General features: G+C 34.4%; 2 protein-coding genes and 1 pseudogene across 3 annotated transcripts in view; 2 read left to right on the top strand and 1 right to left on the bottom strand.

Moving 5' to 3' along the window:
- LOC127561895 (tubulin polyglutamylase complex subunit 2-like) overlaps positions 1-24,955 on the top strand; it is an 877,998-nt gene that overhangs the window by 595,312 nt on the left and 257,731 nt on the right. Inside the window, exon 6 of one of the 2 annotated variants that reach the window (XM_051997234.1) lies at positions 17,880-18,244. The exons of the other annotated variant lie outside the window; for it this stretch is intronic. Coding sequence (XP_051853194.1) covers positions 17,880-17,932 — 53 coding nt within the window. The 3' untranslated portion in view covers positions 17,933-18,244. Of the gene's footprint in view, positions 1-17,879; positions 18,245-24,955 lie in introns of those variants that run through there. 2 annotated transcript variants of the gene reach the window in all.
- DCAF12 (DDB1 and CUL4 associated factor 12) overlaps positions 1-24,955 on the bottom strand; it is a 108,464-nt gene that overhangs the window by 16,476 nt on the left and 67,033 nt on the right. Inside the window, exons 3-7 of the mRNA XM_051997179.1 lie at positions 17,057-17,263; positions 10,356-10,416; positions 5,672-5,865; positions 4,378-4,443; positions 3,096-3,258 (exon numbers count right to left, since the gene is read on the bottom strand). Coding sequence (XP_051853139.1) covers positions 3,096-3,258; positions 4,378-4,443; positions 5,672-5,865; positions 10,356-10,416; positions 17,057-17,263 — 691 coding nt within the window. The remainder of the gene's footprint in view (positions 1-3,095; positions 3,259-4,377; positions 4,444-5,671; positions 5,866-10,355; positions 10,417-17,056; positions 17,264-24,955) is intronic.
- Positions 11,180-14,173, top strand: LOC127561922 (dnaJ homolog subfamily A member 1-like; annotated as a pseudogene).

Here is a 24,955-nt window from a genome sequence, read left to right as displayed (position 1 = left end):
CCACCTGGGAGAACTTGAGTAAGTTACTCTCTGGGACTCAGTTTCTTAATCTATGAAATGACACATTTTAGGTTAGATGACCTCTAAGTTATCTTCTAAAGCTAAAGTTTTATTTAGCTAAAGCCAAAAATTAGAGGAAAAAACAAATCATAAAGCATTAACATGTGAAACATGGAAAGATAATACTTGCATTTTCACCTTTTGCTGAATATTCAAATATTAAATGTTTTTGGTTGTAAAAAAAAAAAAAAAAAAAAGAAATCTCACCAGATACTCAATTTTCCAGTGCATTTATAAAAATGCTCAAGTATTGCTTCCTGGGAGACTACCACCTCACAACTGTTAACATTTTTCTGGAGAGAAAATTATCCTTTTATATTATACTTTTAAAAGTTAAGTTCTCTGAACATGAAAAAATTTATCCTATGCTCCCTACAAGTAAATTAGGATTTCCCCCCGCCGCAATCACCTTTGATGCACAACTTTTTTTGTAGTTTATCCCTAGGCTTTAACAATTATTATTATTTATTGACTTAATGGATATAATGTGTATGAGTCTCACCACTGGTGGCACACTCACACACATTATATCCATTAAGTCAGTAAATAGGCTACAAGAAACATAGATTGCAGAGTCAAAAGGTTATATTTAATTCCAGCCTTTGCCCAAATCATCAGTCCTGTCTTTAACTTTTTTGAAAATTGGTCATATGGATCCTAATTTTAGATTTTCAGTGACTGAAAGGCCAATTAACCTCCAAATTAACCATTCCATGTTTGGCCAGCTATAATTCTTAAGATGTTTATCCTTACATAGAGCCAAAATTTTATGTCATTAACTTCTTACTACTGGATTTCATTCTATCTTTTGAGGTGAAAAAACAAATCCAATCCCCTTTGCATAAGACCTTTTCAAAGTACTGGTAAAGAGTTATCACTGTCTCCTCTATGTCTTCCTCTAATTCCCATATGGCAGAGTTTCAAGTGCCCTTACCATTTTGGTTATCCTCCAGTTTGCCAATATCCCTTCCAAAGGTGGTGCACAGAACAGTATAGCACTAACAGTCTTGGTCTGACAAGGCCAAAATACAAAGGGACTATCACCTCCCTCGTTGGGGATGCACTACCTTCTATCAATTTAGTCTAATATGACATTATTCTCTTCTGATGCCACTTTACAGTGTTGATTTATAGCGAGTTTATAGTTTGCTAAAATGCTTAGGTCTTTTTCTTATAGATATCCAATGCCATCCTATATTTGTATGATTTTTAATTTTTTAAAAATACAAATTCAGGATTTTATCTTTATCCTTACTAAGTTCTATCTCAGTTTCTTCATTATACAATCCCAGTCTTTGAATCTTAATTTAATTCAATTTATTTAACTATTTCTATCAGCTTCAAGTCATCTGAAATTTTAAAAAATAAACATTCCACTAATGCCATCATCCAAGTCAATGATAAGAACAGGAACAGGGGCAAGTCCCTAGGATAGGATACTTCAACAGGAACTACTATAGAATATGATATCAATCTACTGAATATATATGGGATATTGGGGTGGAATCTACTTAGTAAACTCATTCTGAACCCACCTAACTGATCTATCATTTAGTCCACGTCTCTCCATCTTGTGCACAAGGATATGAGAGACAGGGTCAAATGCCTTGCTGAAATCCAGATCTACTGTTCATTGCATTTCCCTTAACAACTAGTATAGTAACCCTGTCAAAAGAGGAAATGGGTTTAGTATGGCATCCCTAGTTCTTAATGAATGCGTGCAGGCTTATCACCTATTCCTTAAGAGTTCAGAAATTGTCCTTTCAGTACCTTGTTCTAGAATTTTTCCTAAATTAATATCAAGTTCACTAGTTTGTGTTTTGAAATATTAGGACAATGTTTGCTTGTCTCCATTCCATTGACATATTGCCACTCCACAACTCCCTTTTCTATATTCTTCAGAATTATTGAGAAGAGTTTGGCAGTCACACCTGCATGTTACTTCAGTACCTGGTATCTATTTCCAGTCGTCAACCACGGGCACTGTGCTATAGTGCTGGTGAGTTTTTTTGAACCTTAGCTTTCCTATCTATAAACTGTTTAACATCTGAAACAACTTACCTCATACAGAGTTGTTATAACCATCATTTGAGATAACATTTGTAAAAATGTTTTGATAGCTGTAAAATACTATACAAATGTGTGGTAATATTGTATTGCCATTATTACTGTTTCTAAAATACATTATTAGGAAGAGGGAAAAAGTGAGAATAATAGAATGGGATGGAAAAATAAAGATAAAAATAGCAGAAAGTAGAGAAGAGAAGACTTCATTATATTTCATTGAAACTGAGGATATTCTCTGAACAAGAGAGTAGAGGAAGAAGAGGTGTTTATATTACTTGGGGCTTTGAAAACAACAATCAGAAACTGAATTTGTCCTGGTAATCTAGTATCAGTGAGCAGCAATGTGGCATAGAGGATAGAGAACTGGCTTCAGAGTTAGGAAGACCCAAGTTCAAGTCCACCTTTGACAAAATAAGATTGCTGACCCAGAGAAAGACATTCAAACTGTCAGTGTCCAAGGTCACTGTGTAAGATAATACACTGCAGGGTAGGTACAGTTTTGTATTGGTAGAGGGAATTTCTTCACTACGCACTTCTTATACTAATGAAATCACAGGCCCAATCAAAAAAAAAAAAATGGTCAGTGTCTCAGTTAAGGATAACAATAGTATTTAACCAATACTATTTGTTCTCTGAGGGATAATACTGAAAACTCACTTACTGAGTGCTAGTTTACAACATGGCCCTGCATATGGCTTTGGATACAACTTACTTAGGATGTTGAGAAGCATATCTTCTCTTGCAGAAGTATATGCTCTCACACCATAATTCCACCTATTTTACTCACAAAAATAATACATTTCATGACCTTGAAAACTCAAAACATATCTGCAATATTTATGCCCAGATGTTTCTTGGCTTTGTGGCTATGCTGGCCAAATAAGATAGTGGGCAAGAAGAAGTATATTCAGTTCATTTATATGTGCATGTTGTGAGCAAAACAAGTATGCCCACACTGGGGTTCTCACCACTGCCTCGTTCTCTGGAGCAGACTGATTTAACATTGTGTGACGGTTGTCGTGGGTCCAAGAAGGAAACATGAGCTTGGGAGCCCACTGCATACACAGACCACTCATGGCCATAGGCCAAACACACATTCTCACGACAGTATGGCAGCTTGATGGACAGGAGCTGAAAACCAACAGAAAGAGGATGAGCATATGACACAAGGAAGTGGCAGACAACAACCCCCAACCCTAGCATCTTCAAAAGCCAAGATGATCAACAGGCAAAAATATAAACTATCAGTGAAATAAACCTATAAATATTCTTTCTTCTGGGTCTCTAGACAACCACTCCTCAGAGATGCCAGAAGAAAAAGCATTCTTATCTTTAAAAAATTAAAATAATTGAATATTGTTGAGAATAAAGCAGGAAAGAAAATAATCCTTAAATCCAAGAATCAGAAGATAGTTTAGAAGAACCTGCTCTTCTACTCAAACAGAGCCATCTTTCTTCTCATTATGGAATAAATGCAGCAATCATTACTTTTGACCAAGTCGTTCCATTTAACAGAATTGCTAGCACAGAAAACAAATCAAAAGGGCAATGTATGCTTGAGAGGATGAGAGGCTATTCTATCCCTTTTACTCTCTAATAAGAAACTCAATGGAATCTCGTCAGGTTCATTCATTCATCCACATACAAATTTTTACTGAGTCCTTATGTGAAGCACTGTGCTAGCATCTTGAAAAACAAAATCTTGTAAACTTAGACAAAAAGTGCTTTCTGAAGTGCTGCTTCCTTGTGAGAAATAATTACAACACAGAAGAATTTCAAATATAAGTAAATAGAATTTAATATGTTCAATTCAAATTGCATGTGAACTGAATCCATCTTTCCATCGACTTACACGATCATTTCAGAGATTCTTTATCTTTATACATGATTGACAGTCACTTGCCAATGGCTAACACCATTAATTAATTAATTTAATTTGTCCTCCCCCCCAATCTTAATAAAGTAGTTATTTTTAAACACTTAAATAAGGAGGGCTACTATTTAAAAGAATATAGCAGTGAAACTTTTTGTAATATTAAAAATTATCTTCTAATTGAACAATCTAAATATCTAGGATTGTCAAAAAGAAGGATACATTTGGATTCTAATAATACAAGAATTAAATTCAAGTGGTTTCTCTAATTTCCTCAAGTTTAGTTGTCGGCATAATTGTTCAGGATACTAGGAAAAAGTCATGGAGCATGTTAACGAATTTCATGCAAAGTCACAAAGGAAGTACTATGCTCACACCTTGGATAGTGTATGTTCTGCTTTCCAGAGATGAAAGTAGCCATCAAGTGACACTGCTCCAAGCTCCTAAAAGAAAAAAACGAGAAACAGATTAAATATACCTCATGTTTCACAGTTATTAAAAGCAGAACTGCATGGATGGTGCCTAGAAATAGGCAGTTTCCCATTTTGGTCTTTCCACTTATATCACCCTACTAAGATCCTTATTTCACTGTGGAGGTAACATGTGATAGGAGAAAGGGTGGGCTTATAGAAGTCAAGAAAAAAATGAACTGGAATCACAGATCTGTGACTATGGGCAAAAATGCCTTTATCTCTAAGAGTATTTTCTCATGTGGAAAAAAAGGATATCAATAATTCTGTATTTAATAATGTTATATATAACATAATTATTTTATATTATAATAGAACCACTCTGTTAGGGTAGGGTAAAAACATTTTGTAAACTTTAGAGTGCCATAGAAATATAAGTTATTATAAAATTATATTATTATTACTAACTGCTTGATGCCCACTTTTGAAGATATTTGTTCTTAGGATTCTTCTATAGCTCAAGTTACCTCCATCTTATTTCATACTTCTGATTTGGAATATCCAACTCAATTTTGGAATGTAATTGGATAAGGAAGCAAAATATATGAAAGCGACTGCTTTTAGGGTTCATAGTAATAAAAATATTAATGTGAAAATATGTCCAAGAATAGAATATAGTACCTGTGAGAGTCTATGTCCACAGCAGATAAACAAGACAAGCATGTACTTGTGCATAAAAATAAATAAGGCCAAGGGACTCAGGGAAAACAGGCATAAACCAAATATAAAATATCTAAGGCAGGGACTGTCTCAGGTAAATAAGAGAGGTACCAATAGAAGTCTTACCTGCTGACTTCTGTTCAAGTTCAATTGCTCCCACCTTTTTAGGCCAGACTCACAACCTTGTTATTGTTTCTGGCAAATATTTTTCTCTACTTTAGGGAGAAAGAACCAAATTGGGCACTGTTGAGAACCCTGGAAATACCTACATTACTTGATTAGTATTGACTTAAACCCAAGATGTAGATACATCTTCAGCATGGAAAAGTTACTAAAGCTTACTTCCAGTCTTGTTCACTGAAAGCTCAAAAATAAAGAAAATATTTTCTAAGATGTCTAAAAAAGCAGACTCCAGTAATCAAATTCCTTGATAGTACAGAAATCTTGCTGTGGTTTGTTCCCATGTATTGCTCCTCAATTGCTCCTGTGTATACTCCTCAGACCCTTGGACACAGCATCAGGTACATGCATATATACTTACTTTGTTTTTATTATTGAAGGCCAAAGCCCGGACCTTGCAATTGTCAGGATTAGTATTCTCTTTAGGGATGTCTTTTAGGGCTCTATGTGTGATGTGAGCATACATAGGAACTCGGGATACATTGTGCCTGGCATCACTTTTGGTCAACACATCTTCTGTTACCTCCCAAAGCCCCATGGAACCATCTCGTGAGCCTGCAGAGGAAACAAGTAATCAGTTTGGACAAACACAAAGCACTGACTTACCTTTCTCTCTCTCTTTTTTTTTTTTGATAACCTTTCTCATAACAAAACACTGGGTTTCATTAGTGCAGTTTTACATAAATTAGCACAACTTCCTATTCCCCACATAGATGTTTCCTTTCTTTTAAGAGATTTTGGGATAGTGTGGATACAATGCTGAACATCTGAACAAGCCAAGAATCCTTGGGTTCAAATCACATCTCAAGATATTTCCTAGTTCTGTGACCCTGTGACCTAGTTCTGTGCTTAATGCACAAATCAACCCTGTGCATTAGTTTTTTCTTTTGCAAAATGAGGTGTTGATTTTAATAGCTTTTAAAATGTTTTACAATTGTAAAAACTTTTTCTCTTCTCACACTCACTGAAATCCTACTAAAAATCTACCAAGAATTCAGAGTCCTGAAATAGGATTAGTTACAGGCTAAAGGGGGAAAAAGCATCTTTTTCATTTGTGTTATTATACAGGTCTGATTTCCTGTCTGTTTTTCCTTCAGGCTATGAATCTGTGGCAATTATTATAAAGGACTACCCTGGTCTAAATCAGGAACCCCCAAAAAGAAAGCCTTTTTTGGTTTGAGTTTTATCCACTGTTCTGTCACAGGAATTAATAGTAGAGATTAATCCAAAAGGCCTAAGTTCTAAAAGCCCTTCTCAGGAGGGACCTATAAAACACAAAGTTGATGTGGAAGGGAAGAGTCAGATGTGGGATAGAGAAAATAAGAACCATTTCCTGAGGGAAGTGCTAGAAGTTTTAATTCACTTTCATTTTGAGAGCCTCACTTCTAGTCACAGGTATCATAAAGAAAAGCAATTAGCTTTGAGTCACCAGGCCTCAGTGTGAATCTTGATTAAGACTTGTTCTTGGGCACAAGTCACAATCTCTCTGATCCTCAGCTTTTCATCTGTATAAAGGAGATGATTTTAAGTAGTAAGTTACCTAACAGAGATACTGTCAAGAAAAAATTATAAATTATAATTTGCATTATAAGCATGAGTTGCTTGATAACAAAATACCTTGCATTTTAATAATTGCACTAAGAAATTGCTTTTGAAATAAAAGGCTTTTATCTCAAGAAATACATTTTTAATAGAGTTTAAAACAGCTAAGCCCAGGGATGGGGTATAGGAAAATGTAAGGATTTAGTCCCATTTTTATTGCTTTTAAAAGTACTACCTTTTTCATAGAAAGGGGCCATATCTGACTCACCTCTGAAAGATTATTTGGTTTAGATTATTTTTCCAGTTGTTGGAATGTCTCACTTAAGACCCATTTGTGACTATCACTAGAGTAACTAAATGGGTTTAGTGTTAGTTTTGCTTTATTCCATGGTCATGAAATGCCTTCCAATGTGGTAAAATGTAAATGGTAAAAATAAATCCTTCTCTTTTTGCTTATCTCTTCTTTTTCAGTTTTTGCTATTCTCTCCTTAAACTTTGGTTTCCCAAAGCTCAAGGTCTAGGCTCTCTTCTTTCTATATATTCTCTCTTGTTCATCTTATCAGCTATACCCAGATAATTCACAAAACTATTCAGAGGCAACCCTAACCTCTTTCCTGAATTTCAATTCTGCATAAGTCAATTGACTGCTAAATATTTCTCATTAGACAGTGGGATCTCAAACTCTATATGACCAAGCTGAACTCATGTTCTTTACTAAACTGGATCCTTCCCAAAATTTTCCTATTTCTATAATAGTATTTATCATCCTTCCACCTACCTGCTTTCATAACCTTACATTTAACTTTGATTCTTCTTTTTTCTTTATCCCTCTGAACATTCAGTTGCCAAGCTTAATGAAGGAATTGATCCCAAATTTTTTATTATCTACCTCCTTCCTCACACTCACATTGCTTGAACCTTTGTTCAGACTTTTGGACTATTGCAATATAGCTTCCTAATTAGTACCTTGGTTCTAGTCTCTCAAATCCTTACTCAAATCTATCCAAATATAGTTGCCAAAATAGTTTTTCTAAGGCATGGGTCTGACTGCTTCATCTCCTACTTTTTACTGGCATTCTCTTGCCTTTTGGCAGTCTCACCAGCTTGCCATTTAAAGATCTCTATGATCTGGCTCCAATCTACCTTTTTGGATGAATTTCAAATTATTCCTCTCCCTTAACACTATGTTCCAATTTAAGAGGCTTACTAGGTATTCTGTAAACTCTGAACACCATCTCCTATTTTCCATATCTTTTTATACTGTTTCCTGTGCATGCATTTATTCCTCTGCTCCTTATCGCTATTCTCTTGGACTCTATATTCATTCAAAGATTAATTTAAGAACTATTCCCTATATAAGGTGTTCTCAACTTCCCAGTTAGAGATCTTTACCTTCTCAAAATAACATGCTTTTATTCAATTTCCCACAAATAGTAAATCTCCAATAAAGTCCTTGAGGTCAAAGAATATTTAATTTTTATCTTTATTTTCTTAGTGTGCAGCACAATAGAGCATTTCAAACAATCAGTTGACAATAACTATAGCAAAACTGCCACATGGCAACATTGTTTCTAGTCACTGTCTTATATTCTTTGTATCTTCAAACAGGACTTGACCTAAGGGGGGGGGGGGGGGGGGGGGGAGACGGGGACGTTACATTCTATTGGATGAGAGAAATAACACACACATGTAAGTATATATAAAATAGGGTTAGATATAAAGAATTTGAGATCAACTCCTCCATCAATCTTGGCAACTGAATGTTCAGGGGGATAAAGAAAAAGGGGTTATAAAAGCAGGTAGGTAGAAGGATGATAAATACAGTTACATAAGGTCACACTGCTAGGAAGTGTTAAGTGTCTGAGACCAGATTTGAACTCAGGTTCTCCTGACTTCAGGGCTTGGTGCTCTATGCACCGCACCACCTAGCTGCTCACTGAAAAGTCTTAAAATACCAAATAAAGATGCTTGTATTTGACGTTAAAGGTTAAGAATTAGGTACTGAAGTTTATTGAGTAAGAGAATGGCATGATTAGATTTAGGAAAATCTCTTTTGTGTGAAGGATATATGTGAGATGGGAGACTTGAATCCAAGTGAGGACCTGAATAAGGCTCATGAGCTAGTAATTAAAGAGACCAGGACATCTGTGAGAGATATTGTGGAGGCAGAATCAGTAAGACTTGGAAGCTGAGTGGCTATGTAGGGTGAAAAAGAATGAGAAGCTGAGGATAACTTGAGAGTTGTAAATCTGATATTCAGGCAGCATGTCACTTTCCTTCCTTAGTGATAAAGACAATGTAATTCACTTCCTAGTCATCTTAAATATCATCCTTAATACCTAGATTTTTAAGGGACACAGGAAGACAAATAATATTTAAGAAAAATTTTGCACCTCAATAACTCAGCCCACGATAAGTCCTAGCCTCAGGTAGGATCCCAAAAGAAATAAAGTACTCTTGTATTTGTGTCTATAATTCTTAGCAAACTGCTACAGAACTAGTTTAGTGGTTACTGCCAAGCTCAAATGAAAATGTTGCTCTTAGCTAAAAAAAATTTATGTGGGATTGTGGACAGAAAGATAAAATTCAAAGGATCCTTTACTTTTCCTTTTGAGTCTGCTGAGAACAATATTAAAATAAATACTTGATTAAAACATTTTCTCTACAACATCTTCTCTCCTATATTTAAATTCATTAAAAAAAAAAAATCCTACAGTTTCCTGAAATAAAAAAATCTTGTCATACAACCAAGAAAAAGAATAAAGAACTGATCTAAGGGAAATCTTATTTCCAACTTCATTGCACCTTTTTCCTTCCTCCTTGCCAATCCCATTCTGAGTTCCAACTAGGCCAGCCTTTTTCCTGTTCCTCACTGACAGTGCTCCAGTCCCCATCTCTTGGCTTTGCACTGACTACCCAATATGATAAGAATGTACTCTCTCTCACCTCTACTTCAGAGAATCCTGCTTTCTCTTCAAAATGTAGTCAAGCACCATCTTTTGCATGAAGTCTTCCTTGATCCTCTCAGATACTAGTATCTCTCTCTCAAACCATCTTGTATTTAGAAATTGTGTTTATTTGTACTTATTACCTTTATTTTTTTATGTGTATATTCATCATAGGAGCTTGTAGCCATTAAAATGTAAATGCCTTATAAGCAAGGATTATTTTACTCATTGTTTTACTATCATATGGCATATAATAGACATTTAATAAGCACTTGTTGATTATTAATCATGAAAATCTTCTAGTTCCTATTCCTTTATGTTCTTTGTTGCATTGATAATCCTGTGCAAAGATAACTCTAAGGAGAATGTACAGAATATATTCTGTTATTTTATTTAGTCCTCTAAGCCCTTTTGAATTAAGCATTCTTGGTTCTGTAGTTTTTGTCAAAATTACAGAATTATGTGACTGAGAATTGTGTGATGGGAATCTCTTAACCAGAAAGCTTCAAAAGATCAATACAACATTGAAATCATCTTAGAATATGATAACTTTACCAGAAACTGCCATGGTATCACTGATCCATGCAATAGAGAATATCCAGTCTTTGTGTCCATCCTTGAAGCAGGGGAGAGAAGAAAAAAGAAATCATTAAGAAGGTAAGGCTCATCACATTGATTCCATAATTTTGAGTCTGTGAATCAGCAAAAGAAAACCTACAAATTAATCTGCTAAAATGGCAACTATGATCTATCCCAAAACTTATTTGTAGAAAAAGATAAATGTAATAACATTTTTTATCCAATGGGGACTGACACAAACATCTCCAGAGATCTGGGGATCTTGCCTGAAGCTGAGAGGAAATCAATTCTCTTCAATAAATGGAGATGTCCGGGAATCAGTAAATGAGTTCAGCTAGCACATTTCAAATGCTTGACTGATTCTCCTTTACATAATGCCAGGAATATGTTCATGTTTCCCAAACAAAAACAAAACAAAACACACTGCTTATAGTTTCATCATTCAAAATTAATAATTTAATTTGATCAGACATGTGTGACTCTCAAAACTCTGATCAGTGTAGAACCAAATTAAATGTAATCAGGAAATATTTAACAAAAGAAATAAATCCACAGTACAACAAAAATAATGGCAATTTGTGATTTTCTAAGTCACATGAGGCCCAAGAAGATCTATTTCTAGTTGAGTTTGATACCACTAATATTGACTATCATTATATTAATAACCATTTCCATTTTTATTAATACTGCAATTGCTTATTTAAGGTAGATATTTGTTATATATATATATATATCTTTTATCCTTCAGGAAAAGCAAAGTTAAAAATAGCAAGATTGTTAATAAAAGCTATCATCCCATCTCAATTCTGAAATCCCACATGACCAATAATCATCTCGTCTTCTTGAAGGGATGTTAATACTGTTTCTAGATTTAAGTTTTGGTCATTACTTTCTGAAAATCAAGTTAGTGTTTTAATAAGATGGGATGGGGAACTTTCCAGAAACTTGATGAAAAGCGGAGGCAGAAGAGGAGCTGCCACTATTCTAGCTCCATGAAAACAAATTTACCCTGCTAAATCTTGCCTTTTATTCCACTTGCTCCCCAAATACTCCAAATGATTCATAGATAGTCCTCTTTCAGCCTCCAGACACTAGTATCTCTATAGTGGCCTTAAGCATCACTTCCCAATGTAGAAAATGGGGAAGAAAGACTTAAGAGGCAGAACTTAAAAAAAAAAAAAGGCATACAGGAAGCTAACCCTAAAATACCACCTCTAGATAAAAATCTAAATGAAGGAGAAAAAATTCAAACAGAATTCTCAGCTTATGAAGTACTTTCTTATGCAATGAAAAAAAAAAAAAAAAAACCATGACAAAAGTGAAGAATAAATCCTCAATGAGGGTAGTTCTGGTAGTGGATTTAATTCTCCAATCAGAATATTAGATATGTTTTTTGGATGAGGAAGGAAACAAAGGAAACAAGTAAAGATTTTGTTTATCACTTGCCAGCAACCATACAAGATTTATATAATAGTGCAATAAGAAAACTGGATTTTCAAAGAATTTCATTTGTGATAAATGTGAAGGGAGGGGTGGGCAAGAAAGGAGCTGTACATGACAAATATGAAAATATCTTTAGAAAAATTATAATTTTAACCTACATTGAATTACTTGCTTCTTGGGGAAGGGGAAAGAAAGGAAGAAAAATTTTGAACACAAAGTTTTACAAAGGTGAGTGCTGAAAACAAACTTTGCATGTATATGGAAAAATAAAATACTATTAAAAAAAAAAAAAAAAAAGAAAGTAGCTGTAAAATGCTGTCCCCAATGCAGAGGTACTAGACTAGAATGCAAATAAAAATTCATCAGATAGGATCTAAAATGGTTCAGCAAATCCCATCAATTTTCATGAATATCAAGGGTATGGGGAACAAATCAGCCCTAAAGATAGATTTAATGCAGCAACAGAAGGAAAATTGTTCAAGGAAAAAAGATTTTGGAGGTTCAAAATGAGAAGGGCATGAAAGATGGTCAGAAAATAACATTCCAGGACTTGAGCCAGGAGCCATTAAACACTGCTTTGGATCAAAAAAACTCTGCTATATCTACATGATGAAGTGAGGGTCTGTTCATGTATATGGATAGCCACTATGTGGCTTTCAAAAATTAATGATCAACTCTTGATAATAAAACTATATCTCACTTTGGTCACATTGCCAAACATGGAAACATCAAATCTATGCTAAAGGTATCCTGATTTATTGCTGATCTTATGAAAAGCGGATTCTAATAAATGAATTTTAGGTAAACTTTCCAGATAATGGCCTTCTTTCATCAGATAAAATATCTTAGTTGGAAAAGTTATTGCTCAGAAGAAAAGAAATAGAGAAGATGGATAAAGTAAAATTGGAACTTTGGCTCATCTCAAGAAAGAAGACAACATTAAATGAAGACTAAAAGTGGCATTTGTAAGGATGATGAATATGAAGTGGTTTTCAGTGTTAAATCTCATAATGGAAGCTAATAAATATTCTTTACTGCAACGCTGACTTTGAATGCAATACTGAATGAGTGAAAGACTACAACGATCTTAAAGCACTCACTACTTGTTACTGTTCTGTTGTTATAATTTTTAACTATAATGATGTTCTGTAATGTTCATGTCAACAAATAAAAATCAATAATATAAAGTGCTGATTTTGCAATTTATAATGTTCAGGATTTAAGACAGTTTAACATTATAAATTATTTTCTTATGGTAATAAAGAAGCCACCAAGCATTTTTTTCCATGACTTGTATTTTTGTTTCAAAGAGTATTTGCAGTGGCTTGGATTAAGGTTTAATTCTTGATTAAATGTACATAAGCATTTAAAATTGTTAACCTCTGAACTTAAAGTTTTTACTGAATTTTTAAAAAAGTAGTATGTGATGAAACAAGTGCTTTTAAATCAATTCTTACTAGCTTAAATACCTCTCAGAATGTTATCTAGGTCTAACTTAAAATGTTCAAATGATTAGATTTGGGATTTGATTACACTACTTTCTACCAGGTGCCACTGAATCAGTTCTGAAGGATTAAGTTTACCTGGCCTATTAATCCACAGACTACATACAACTTGAACAAGAAAGTTCTGCTTCTTACAGAAACAATAAAGAAAAGAGTTTGGCTTAAGCCTCAGTTGTCACAACATGACTTTTTTTTTTTTTAAATAAGGGGGAGGAGAAGATAGACAGGAGGAGGGAAGGTTGAAATTGACTTATTACGAAGAAGATGGAACACCTTTTGTTAGGCTTAAACTGAAAGAAGAAAGCTAGAAAGGCTAGAGTTAATTGGGAAGAGATGAAAAAAGAAAAGGGGAAAAACAGTCTTGTAGAACCATAAGGGCCACGAATGAGACCTATCTTCTTGTTCTCACCAAGAAGCAAGGCAACTATAACATATATTATCAGGCATAGTCAGTACATTGGTTATCTTTGCTTACTTTTTTTCTTGATTACAAGGCAGAGTTTACTTCTAAGGACAGTTGGTGATTTATATAAAAACAAAAGGTGTCAATAAAGCCATGTTTTTTTAAAAAAGATGACTAGCTCTTTTTTCTTACGTAGTTCTGCTATTTACTCTGTGAATTCCATCTACATTGGGAGAGAAGATTGGGGAAACAAAGAAGCGGTCTTCCCATTGGCATTTCTCATTCAGTCACCCCTTGGCATTTCTTATTCAGTCACAGAAAGCTTAAATAATGTAAATTACATTGTATGATGGCTGCATCTGTTTAAGACAGCACAGAAGCAGACCCATGTTTGAACTTAAAAGTTTAACTCTTCTAAAAAATGAAATTCTGAACATTCTTAAGAAAGCTTGGAGACAGAAAATATAACTATCCCCTTATACAAAATCAGAATTCACCTGCACTTAGAATACAATGTATAGTTTTGGTTGCTGCCAGATAACAAAGTTTGAGAAGGTCCAAAAAAACAACCAGAATGATCCAGGGGTTGAAGGGCTGGATGAGTTTCTTTAGAAGAAACTAAACACTTTAGAATCTTCAATATGGAACAACAAAGGAGAAGATGAACTAAGTCTACAAAGTTATGAATGGTATGAACAACAAATTCTATTCCCAATGCCAAAATTCTAAGAAATAGCAGCCATACCCACCCTCTCTGAAATGGAAACAAATAAATTTATACTTAATAAAAAAAGGAGAAATTACTTAATGAAGTAGGAAGTTAAATCATGGAATTCATTAAACAAGTAGTACTGTCTAAAAACACAAAAGATCCAAGATAGGGTTCAATCAACTCCAAAATGAGATATTAAAGGAATGCTTAGGGTTATGCTCCAAACACATTTCAACATTCATTCAGACAAATTTTCAGTATCACTTTATGGTTCCTTAAAAAATTTTTTTTGCAAGACAATTGGGATTAAGAGACTTGCTCAAGGTCATACAGCTAGGAAGTGGTGTTAAGTGTATGAGGCTGGATTTGAACCCAGATCCTCCTGAATCCAGGATGAGTGTTTTATCCACTGTGCAATCTAGCTACCCCATTCTTTATAGTTTCTTAAATTTAAAAAAAAAAAAAAAAAAAAAAGGACAAAGGAAAAAAGTCCACAGCTCTACTAAAACCAAAAATCAACTGATTATTTAGATGATTCTGAGATTGATCAGGTATCATTTTCTTATTGATTCTATTTACAGTTAACTGGCTGTGTTCTGTAACTGTTTTTGTCCTGTAAGTAGTTATGTCATGGTTTCTGTCTTTAAATTTAGGTCAGGATATGGCTGGCCTGTAATGGGTTAAATGTAAAAATCCAGCTGACTTCTGGGGATGCTAGTGAACACAGAGGAGTTGAGTTTAATAATCTTATATCCCAAACCGTCATTTAAGTGTATCTGGTTTGTTATCTTGCACCAGGAGGAAAGGAGGAATTTGTTGCTTGTCTTCAATACCAAATGTCCAACCAATCATGTTGTTCCCTATACCTCAGCTCTGTAAACAATCATGCTGTCATCATCTACACTGTTTTATTTTTGTTCTTTACTCTCCAAAACCTATAAAAGAGGAGCTGTCTTTCTGCTTGGGATCTCTGACATAAATGCAGGCAAGATACTGACCCATTTGTAAAATTGTACTAGCAACAATTCTAACATGAACAAAAAGTAACTTGCTACTTGGAGCAAATTCCAAATTTTAGGAAATAAGCTCCTGATTAATAATAATAAAAGATGAATTTCTTTTTCTGAGGCAATTGGGGTTAAGTGACCTGCACAAGATCACACTAGGAAGGAACACTAGGAAGTGTTAAGTGTCTGAGGCCAGATTTGAACTCGGATCCTCCTGACTTCAAGGCTGGTGCTCTATTCACCTAGCTGTCCTCCAAAATGAATGTTTTTTAACTTAAAAATTTTCAAGGAATATTAAATTCTCTCCAATGTCTGGAAAATTTGTCAATTTGAAGTTATAAAAGAAATCTCTAAAGTTATAGATTTAGAAGTTGGATACCTCTTCATCTCATGCACATTTTGATAAGAATTCCCAAGAGAACACTAGAATTTTTTGTTGTTGTTGCTGAGTAAGTGGGGTTAAGTGACTTGTCTAGCGTCACACAGCTAGGAAGTATTAAGTGTCTGAGATCACATTTGAACTCAGGTCCCCCTGACTTCAGGGCTGGTGTTCTATCCATTGCACCACCTAGCTGCCCCCCAAAATGAATATTTTTTAACTTAAAAATGTTCAAGGAATATTAAATTCTCTTTAATACTTGGAAAATTTGTCAATTTGAAGTTATAAAAGAAATCTCTAAAGTTATAGATTAAGAAGTTGGATACCTCTTCATTTCATGCACATTTTGACAAGAATTCCCAAGGGAACACTAGAATTTTTTGTCGCTGTTGCTGAGCAATTGGGGTTAAGTGACTTGTCCAGGGTCACACAACTAGGAAGTATTAACTGTCTGAGGCTGGATTTGAAGTCAGGTCCCCGACTTCAGGGTTGATACTCTATCCACTGTGCCACCTAGCTACCCTGAGCACTAGAGTTTTTGAGTAAATGTGATAACTATGTAGATTTCATTATCTACCATCTATTGTAAGAATATACTTCACTCATCTTTTAAATAGCCTGTGTCAAACATGTAGCAGTGGGATCCTTGATCCCAAATAAATTACTGTACAAAATCATACTGAAATCTCCAAGAAAATAATTATATGAGATTATATTGGAGATACTGGTTTTCAGCAGCAACTGGGGCAAATCCTGACTGTTCTAGGCCCATACTAGGGTAACTGGAGTTCAATTCTAATACTAGCCACAGGATTAAAAGGTGAGGAAAGATGGATAGAATACCAGAGAAAGATCCAAGCTACAGAACCTTAAAAAAGTCTTCTTTGGATCCTTCATTATGTGGCTATTCTATTTTGGACCACACAGAAGGGAAATTATTATCTAAATTCAGCAAATAGTAACATGGTAAATCAAACATACATGATTCATTTCCATATCTCTGTTGGACATTTTAAACCAGGTGCACCAATAAACAAATAGGAATGTTTAAATCCAACTCTGATGTTAAAGTCTAGGTAAACTCAAGTAAATGATTATCACAATAATTTTTTTCTTCTACCCACTATATATGATGTGAAAATCTAAGTAAACTTCACAGAGATGATGATTATAATAGTTGTCATTTCTTCCCACTATACATCCCTAGCTACATTTAGAAACAACTTACATCTCCCACACACACAGGATCTAATGTAGGCAGCCGATAGATTGCAAGGCTGTTGGGGTTGTCTCCTCCAGTGGCCAATAGTGTTCTTGAGGGGTTCAGCTCGATGGCATGGATACCACAGCCCTGCTGGGTCACCACTCCAGGTTCTCGATCTTTCAAAATGGGAATCTTGGTGATCTGGCCTGTCTGGACATCGACCACAAACAACTGAAAGAAAAAAATGGGGCAGGGAAACACCATAAAAGAGTAACTAAGAAGCTGAGTAAATATATCATTTTTTTTTCAGGGTTGTAGGTTACAGGATTATAGCTGCCTTAGAAAGACCTGCTGCAAAGGATATGAACAGACAATTTTCAGATGAAGAAATTGAAACTATTACCACTCACATGAAAGAGTGTTCCAAATCACTATTGATCAGAGAAATGCAAATTAAGACAACTCTGAGATATCACTACACTCCTGTCAGATTGGCTAAGATGACAGGAAAAAACAATGATGAATGTTGGAGGGGATGCGGGAAAACGGGGACATTGATGCATTGTTGGTGGAGTTGTGAACGAATCCAGCCATTCTGGAGAGCGATCTGGAATTATGCCCAAAAAGTTATCAAACTGTGCATACCCTTTGATCCAACAGTGTTTCTATTGGGCTTATACCCCAAAGAGATACTAAAAAAGGGAAGGGGACCTGTATGTGCCAAAATGTTTGTAGCAGCCCTGTTTGTAGTGGCTAGAAACTGGAAAATGAATGGATGCCCATCAATTGGAGAATGGCTGGGTAAATTGTGGTATATGAATGTTAAGGAATATTATTGCTCTGTAAGGAATGACCAGCAGGATGAATACAGAGAGGCTTGGAGAGACCTACATGGACTGATGCTAAGTGAGATGAGCAGAACCAGGAGATCATTATACACTTCGACAACGATATTGTATGAGGATGTATTCTGATGGAAGTGGATTTCCCTGACAAAGAGACTTAACTGAGTTTCATTGGAGAAATGATGGACAGAAACAGCTACACCCAAAGAAGGAATACTGGGAAATGAATGTGAACTATTTGCATTTTTGATTTTCTTCCCGAGTTATTTTTACCTTCTGAATCCAATTCTCCCTGTGCAACAAGAGAACTGTTTGGTTCTGCAAATATGTATTGTATCTAGGATATACTGCAACATGTTTAGCATATATAGGACTGCTTGCCATCCTGGGGGGGGGGAGGAGGGAGGGAGGGGGAAAAAACGGAACATAAGTGATTGCAAGGGATAATGTCGTGTAGAAATTATCCTGGCATGGATTCTGTCAATGCGAAATTATTATTAAATAAAATAAAATTTATTATAAAAAAAAAAAAAAAAAAAAAAAGAAAGACCTGCTGGATGAAATACTTTTAAATATCATGATCATACAAACATTTATATCAGGTATTTCTGTGGTGGCAAAACACACACATACACAAATTTAGAAACTTTTCAATTAGGGAGTGACTAAACAAATTATGAAGAAAACATGGAAAGATGAGCTAGAGTGAATATACATTACAATACATGTAATTTTTAAAAGATATACAACTTAGAGCGACTTAAAAATTGACCAATGAATGTATTGAGAAACCATGACTCCAAATGGCCTTATGATGAAACATGTTACCTCTCTCCTGACAGAGGAATCAGGGTGTAGACTGAGATATATATTTTTTGGATACAGTCAATGCTGGAATATTATTTTTGATTGATTATGCTTATTTATTTTAAGGGTTTTTTTGTTGCTTAAATTTGAGGAAGAGGGGCAAAGCCAAGATGTCAGAGAGGACACACACTTCTTTCTGAGCTCTCCTACTAACCCTCACATTAATTACAAAATTCAGCCTCTGAAATAGTGCTGGACTGGCAGAATCACAAATATTGGGAGTGCAGCAAATTAGCAGCAGAAGATAATTTCGAAGATCATTAGAAAAGATCTGTTTTGACTGGACGAGAGCCTGGGAGGAGGCCAGGCGCAGGCAGGGAAGCCAGAGCACGCTAAACAGACTGGGGGCTGGGGTATAGTCTCCATGGGGCGGAGAATCTGCAGGGAGAATTCTACCAGTGTTGGTTACTCTGCCCTTGTTGCAAACCAGTAGATTAACAGAGAAGTTATAAAACATTAAACACAAATACAAAAGGTAAAGAGTGAACCCCAAAGCGCCAGAGTCTCACGGGACCTGGTCATACCCATCCAGCACAGAGAGTGACACAGTCCAATCCAGCGCAGCCACTGTTGCTTCCTGATCTATAAAGGAAACTTTGAACCTCCTAGCCTTAAAAGGAGATCCCAACTTTATTTTAAAAAATGAGTAAAAAGGGAAAGCGAGCTCTATAGAATGCTTCTATAATGAAAGAGAACAGATTTCAAACCCTGAGGAGACTAAAAGCAGATTGTCTCCAGATGAAGCCCCAAAGGGTGATATAACTTGGTACCCATCACATAAGGCCCTCCTAGAAGAAATTAAAAAGGATCTTAAAAGAGAACTAGAAGAAAAATGGAATAAGGAAAGGGTTTGGAAAAAGGGTCTGGAAAAGGAATAATTCATTAAAAGATAGATTGGAAAAAGAAAACAATTCCCTGAAAAACAGAATATGTGAACTGGAAAAGGTAAAGAACTCCCAGGAAAACAGAATTTGTGAATTGGAAAAAGAAAATAACCTCTTAAAATTTTTTTGTGAAATGGAAAAAAATTCCATAGACCAAAACAACTCATTTAAAAACTCAATTGGACAAACACAAAAAGAATTTTAAAAAGTAAATGAAGAAAACAATTAATTAAAAATCAGAACTGAACAAATGGAAATGATTTGATGAGACATCAAGAATCAGTCAAGCAAAACCAAAAAATGGAAAAAATAGAAAAAACTGTTAAATACCTACTTGGGAAAACAACAGACTTGGAAAATAGATCTAGGAGAGATAATCTAAGGATCATTGGACTCCCTGAAAATCATGATGAAAAAAAAGCTTAGACACTATTTTCCAGGAAATTATTAAAGAAAACTGCCCAGATATCATAGAATCAGAAGGTAAAATAGCCATTGAAAGAATTCATTGAACACCTCCTGAAAGAGACCCCAAAATTAAAATTCCAAGGAATATTGTGGCTACATTTCAGAACTATCAGAATATGCGGCTATATATTCAGAACTATAAGGAAAAAGTATTGCAAGCAGCCAGAAAAAAACAATTCAAATACCAAGGAGCCACAATAAGGATTACTCAGGATCTAGGAACTTCCACATTAAAGGAATGAAGGGCCTGGAATCTGATGTTCCAAAAGGCAAAGGAATTTGGAATGTAGTCAATAATAAACTACTTAGCTAAACTGAGCAATTTCTTTGAGGGAAGAAGATGGACATTCAATGAACCAGGTGAATTTCATCTATTTTGGATGAAAAAAACAGAGCTAAACAAAAAATTTGATCTCCAAATATAAAACTCAAGAGAAGCATAAAAAGGTAAAAAGAACTCTTGAGAACTGTATTTCTGTTATGGGCATACATAGAGAGTGCATGTATAATTTGATTTTACTGTTATAATATAAAAAAAGGAACTAGAGATGAAAAGGGGATTGTACCAGAAAAAAGGAAAAAGTGGAAATAAAAAGGAAATTTCATCTCATATAGAAGCAAAGGAAACCTATTGTATCTGAGAGAAAGAAGGGAGGGGGATGAACACTGTGTGAATCTTACTCTCATCAGAATTGGTACAAAGAAAAAATATTAGACATATGATTTACAGAGAAACTTCTCTCACCTCATTGAAAAGTGGGAGAGGAAAAGGGAAAAGGGAAGGGGTAGGCTAAATAGAAGGGAATACAGAAATAGTAGGGGAAAGGTATAAGAAAAGGGAAGGGACTCTAAGGGGGAAGGGCTGCTTGAGGCAAGTGGTGCCCCTAAGTTAAATACTGGAGAGGGGGATAAGGGGAAAGGAAAGAGAGAAGAATAATCCGGGGATAATAAGATGGCAGGAAATACAGAATTAGTAGTTTTAACCATAAATATAAATGGGGTAAATTCCCCCATAAAGTGGAAGCAGATAGCAGACTGGATTAAAAGCTAGAATCCTACAATATGTTGTTTATAGGAGACATATTTAAAGCAGGATGACACATACAGAGCAAAGGTAAAAGGCTGGAGCAGAATCTATTATGCTTCAAGTGGAGTAAAAAAAGCAGGGGTAGCCATCCTGATCTCAGATTAAGTAAAATCAAAAATTGATCTAATTAAAAGAGATAAGGAAGGAAAATATATCTATATCTCTGGTACTAAACATATATGCACCAAGTAGCATAGCATATAAATTCCTAAAGGAGAAGTTTAGAGAGCTGCAAGAAGAAATAAAGGGCAAAACTATAATAGTGAGAGATCTCAAACTTGCACTCTCAGAATTAGATAAATCAAACCACAAAATAAATAAGAAAGAAGTTAAAGACATATATATATATATATATATATATATATACATATAAAATAAAAAGATATATATGTAATACTAGAAAAGTTAGATATGATAGATCTTTGGAGAAAATTGAATGGAGACAGGAGGACACTTTCTTCTCAGCAGTTCATGGAACCTATACAAAAAGTGACTATATATATTAGGACATAGGACCTCAAAATCAAATGCAGAAAGGCAAAAATAGTAAATGCATCCTTTTCAGATTACATACAATAAAAAGGCAGAGGAAAATAGACTAAAAAGTAATTGGAGACTAAATAATCTCATCCTGAAGAATGAATGGGTAAAACAGCAAATCATAGATACAATAATTTCATCCAAGAGAATGACAATAATACCAACATACCAAAAATTTTGGGGTGCAGCCAAAGTGGCAATAAAGGGAAATTTTATATCTCTAGAAGCTTACTTGCATAAAATAGAGAAAGAGAAGATCAATGAATTGGGCTTGCAACCAAAAAAGCTAAAAAAAAAAGAGCAAATTAAAACCCCCTCAATCAAATACTAAACTTGAAGTTCTAAAAATAAAAGATTAATAAAATTGAAAGTAAAAAATCACTAAATTATTATTAATAATAAATAAAAGTTGATTTTATGAAAAAACCAACAAAATAGATAAACCTATAGTAAATCTGATTAAAAAAAGGAAAGAGGAAAATCAAATTGTTAAGTCTTAAAAACGAAAAGGGAAAACTTTCCACTAATGAAGAGGAAATTAGAATAATTAGGAGTTACTTTACCCAACTTTATGCTAATAAATTTGATAACCTGAGTGAAATGGAAGAATATCTACAAAAATATAGGTTGCCCAGATTAACAGAGTAGGAAGTAAATTGCTTAAATAGTCCCATTTTAGAAAAAGAAACAGAATAAGTTATTAAACAACTTCGTAAGAAAAAATGTCCAGGACCAGATGGATTTACATGAAAGGATTAATATTTCAAGAACAATTAACTCCAATGTTATATAAACTATTTGAAAAAAATAGGAAATGAAGAACTCCTATCAAATTCCTTTTATGACACAGATAGGACTGATACCTAAACCAAGTAGGTTGAAAACAGGAAAAAAAATATAGATCAATCTCTCCTATGAATATTGATGCAAAAATCTTAAAACATCAGCAAAAAGATTACAGAAAATCATCCCCAGGATAATACACCATGACCAAGTAGGATTTATACCAGGAATGCAGGGCTGGTTCATTATTAAATTATTAAATAATTAATAATTAAAATATCAATAACAAAATTAACAAAAACCATATAGATGCAGAAAAAGCATTTGATAAAATCCAACATCCATTCCTATTAAAGACACTTGAGAATATAGGAACAAATGGACTTTTTCTTAAAATAGTCAGTAGCATCTCTTTAAAACTATCAGTAAGCATCTTATGTAATGGGGATAAACTGGAACCATTCCCAAAAGATCAGGAGTGAAACAAAGTTGCCCACTCTCACCATTACTATTCAATATTGTATTAGAAATGCTAGCTTTGGCAATAAGAGATGAAAAAGAGATTAAAGGAATTATAGTATGTCATGAGGAAACCAAATTATTACTCTTTGCAGATGATATAATGGTATATTTCCCCAAAGAATCTACTAAAAAGCTGTTAGAAATCTATAACTTTAGCAAAGTTGCAAGATACAAAATAAATCTATATAAATCATCAGCATTTTTATATATCACTAACAAAATCCAACAGCAAGAGATACAAAGAGAAATTCCATTTAAAATAACTCTTGATAGGCCTCTCTAATATTATCCTGCTAATCGTTTCTTATAGAACATAATATTCCATAACATTCATATATCATAATTTATTTTCCAATTGATGGGCATCCACGCAGTTTCCAGTTTCTTGCCGCTACAAAAAAAGGGCTGACACAAACAGAAAATACACTTTTGTATATTTGTACTTTGCTATTATTTTTATTCATGTGTCCTTATTTTTAGATATTTTTTGTACAGCTATTCCTAAAAGATATTGTGGGTACTATTCCAGACCACAGCAATAAAGCAATTACCACAATAAAGCAAATCATGAAATTGTTGGTTTCTCACTACATATAAAAGTTATGTTTATACTATACCGTAGCCTAATAAGTATGTGATAGTTTTGTGGCTAAAAAAATAATGTACATACTTTATTTCTAAAAAAATGTTAACCATCATCTAAGCCTTACAAAAATTCTAATTTGCTGATGAAGAATATTACCTCAATGTTGATGACTGCTGAATGATCAGAATAGGTGGTTACAGAGGGCTGGGTAGCTGTGGCAATTTCTTAAAATATGACAACAATGAAGTTTGCTGCATGTACTACTGATTGACTGTTATTTTCACTTGAACACTTATGAGGTCACTATAGAGTTACTGGCTTAATTTCACTATTTTTGTGTCTTAGGGAATATAGGGAAGCCAGAGAGGGGAAGAGATAGGGAATAGCTGGTCAGTGGAGCAGTCAGAACAGACACAGTATTTATTAAATTCACTGTCTTACATAGTCACAGTGTGCAATGCCCCAAGAAAATTTAAGTAATAACATCAAAGATCACTGATCATAGATCACCCCAACAGATAAAATAATAATGAAAACATTTGAAATATTATGAGAATTACCAAAATGTGATGCAGAAACACAATATGAGCACACAAGCTGTTTGGAAAAATGGCATCAATGTATTTGCTTGATGCAAGTTTGCCACAAACCTTCAATTTGTAAAAAATAAAATATCTGTGCAGCTCAATATAAGAAAGAGCAAAGGTATGCCAAAAAAACATCAAATTATTGGATTTTCTTTTCTAATCTACAATATCATTTTAATTTTATTGCACTACTTATTAATTTATTCACATTTGAGATTACTAATTGTTAGGCTTAGGTACCTTCCATTTATTTTTTTTATATTAATTTTTAACCTCCTTCCTTTTTATTTTTGGAGGCAATTAGGGTAAAGTGACTTGCCCAAAGTCACACAGCTAAGACAAGTTAAGAGGTCACATTTGAACTCGGGTCCTCCTGACTTCAGGGCTGGTGCTCATCACCCCCCCTTCCTTTTTAGTCAGTATTTTGTCCTGGCAGTTAGCTTTGTTTGCATGATTTTGACTTCACTCAATTTCCAAGGGCTTTCTCCCTTGTTTCCAATTACCTAATTTATCTTAAGTTCCTGGAATTTATTTGAATTGCTAAATAAATAATGGAGAAATTATTTCTTCCCCTCTTTTGACTCATCCCTTGTCATAATCAGAGTATGGATAAAAGCCTTCCTTCTGCCCACTAATTTCTTATTTTACCTTATATTTTGTTGCTACATTCTTTTTTTCTTTGCTTTGTTCTCATTTCTTTTCTCTTTTAATTATTCTGAATCCCATTCTTTAATTTAGGGGCTATAGTCTTAAT

This window comes from Antechinus flavipes, chromosome 1 (assembly GCF_016432865.1).
Source record: "Antechinus flavipes isolate AdamAnt ecotype Samford, QLD, Australia chromosome 1, AdamAnt_v2, whole genome shotgun sequence".
NCBI classification, from domain to species: Eukaryota; Metazoa; Chordata; class Mammalia; order Dasyuromorphia; family Dasyuridae; genus Antechinus; species Antechinus flavipes.
Note: the sequence above shows the minus strand (reverse complement) of the source record. Positions and strands in the feature narration are given on the sequence as shown.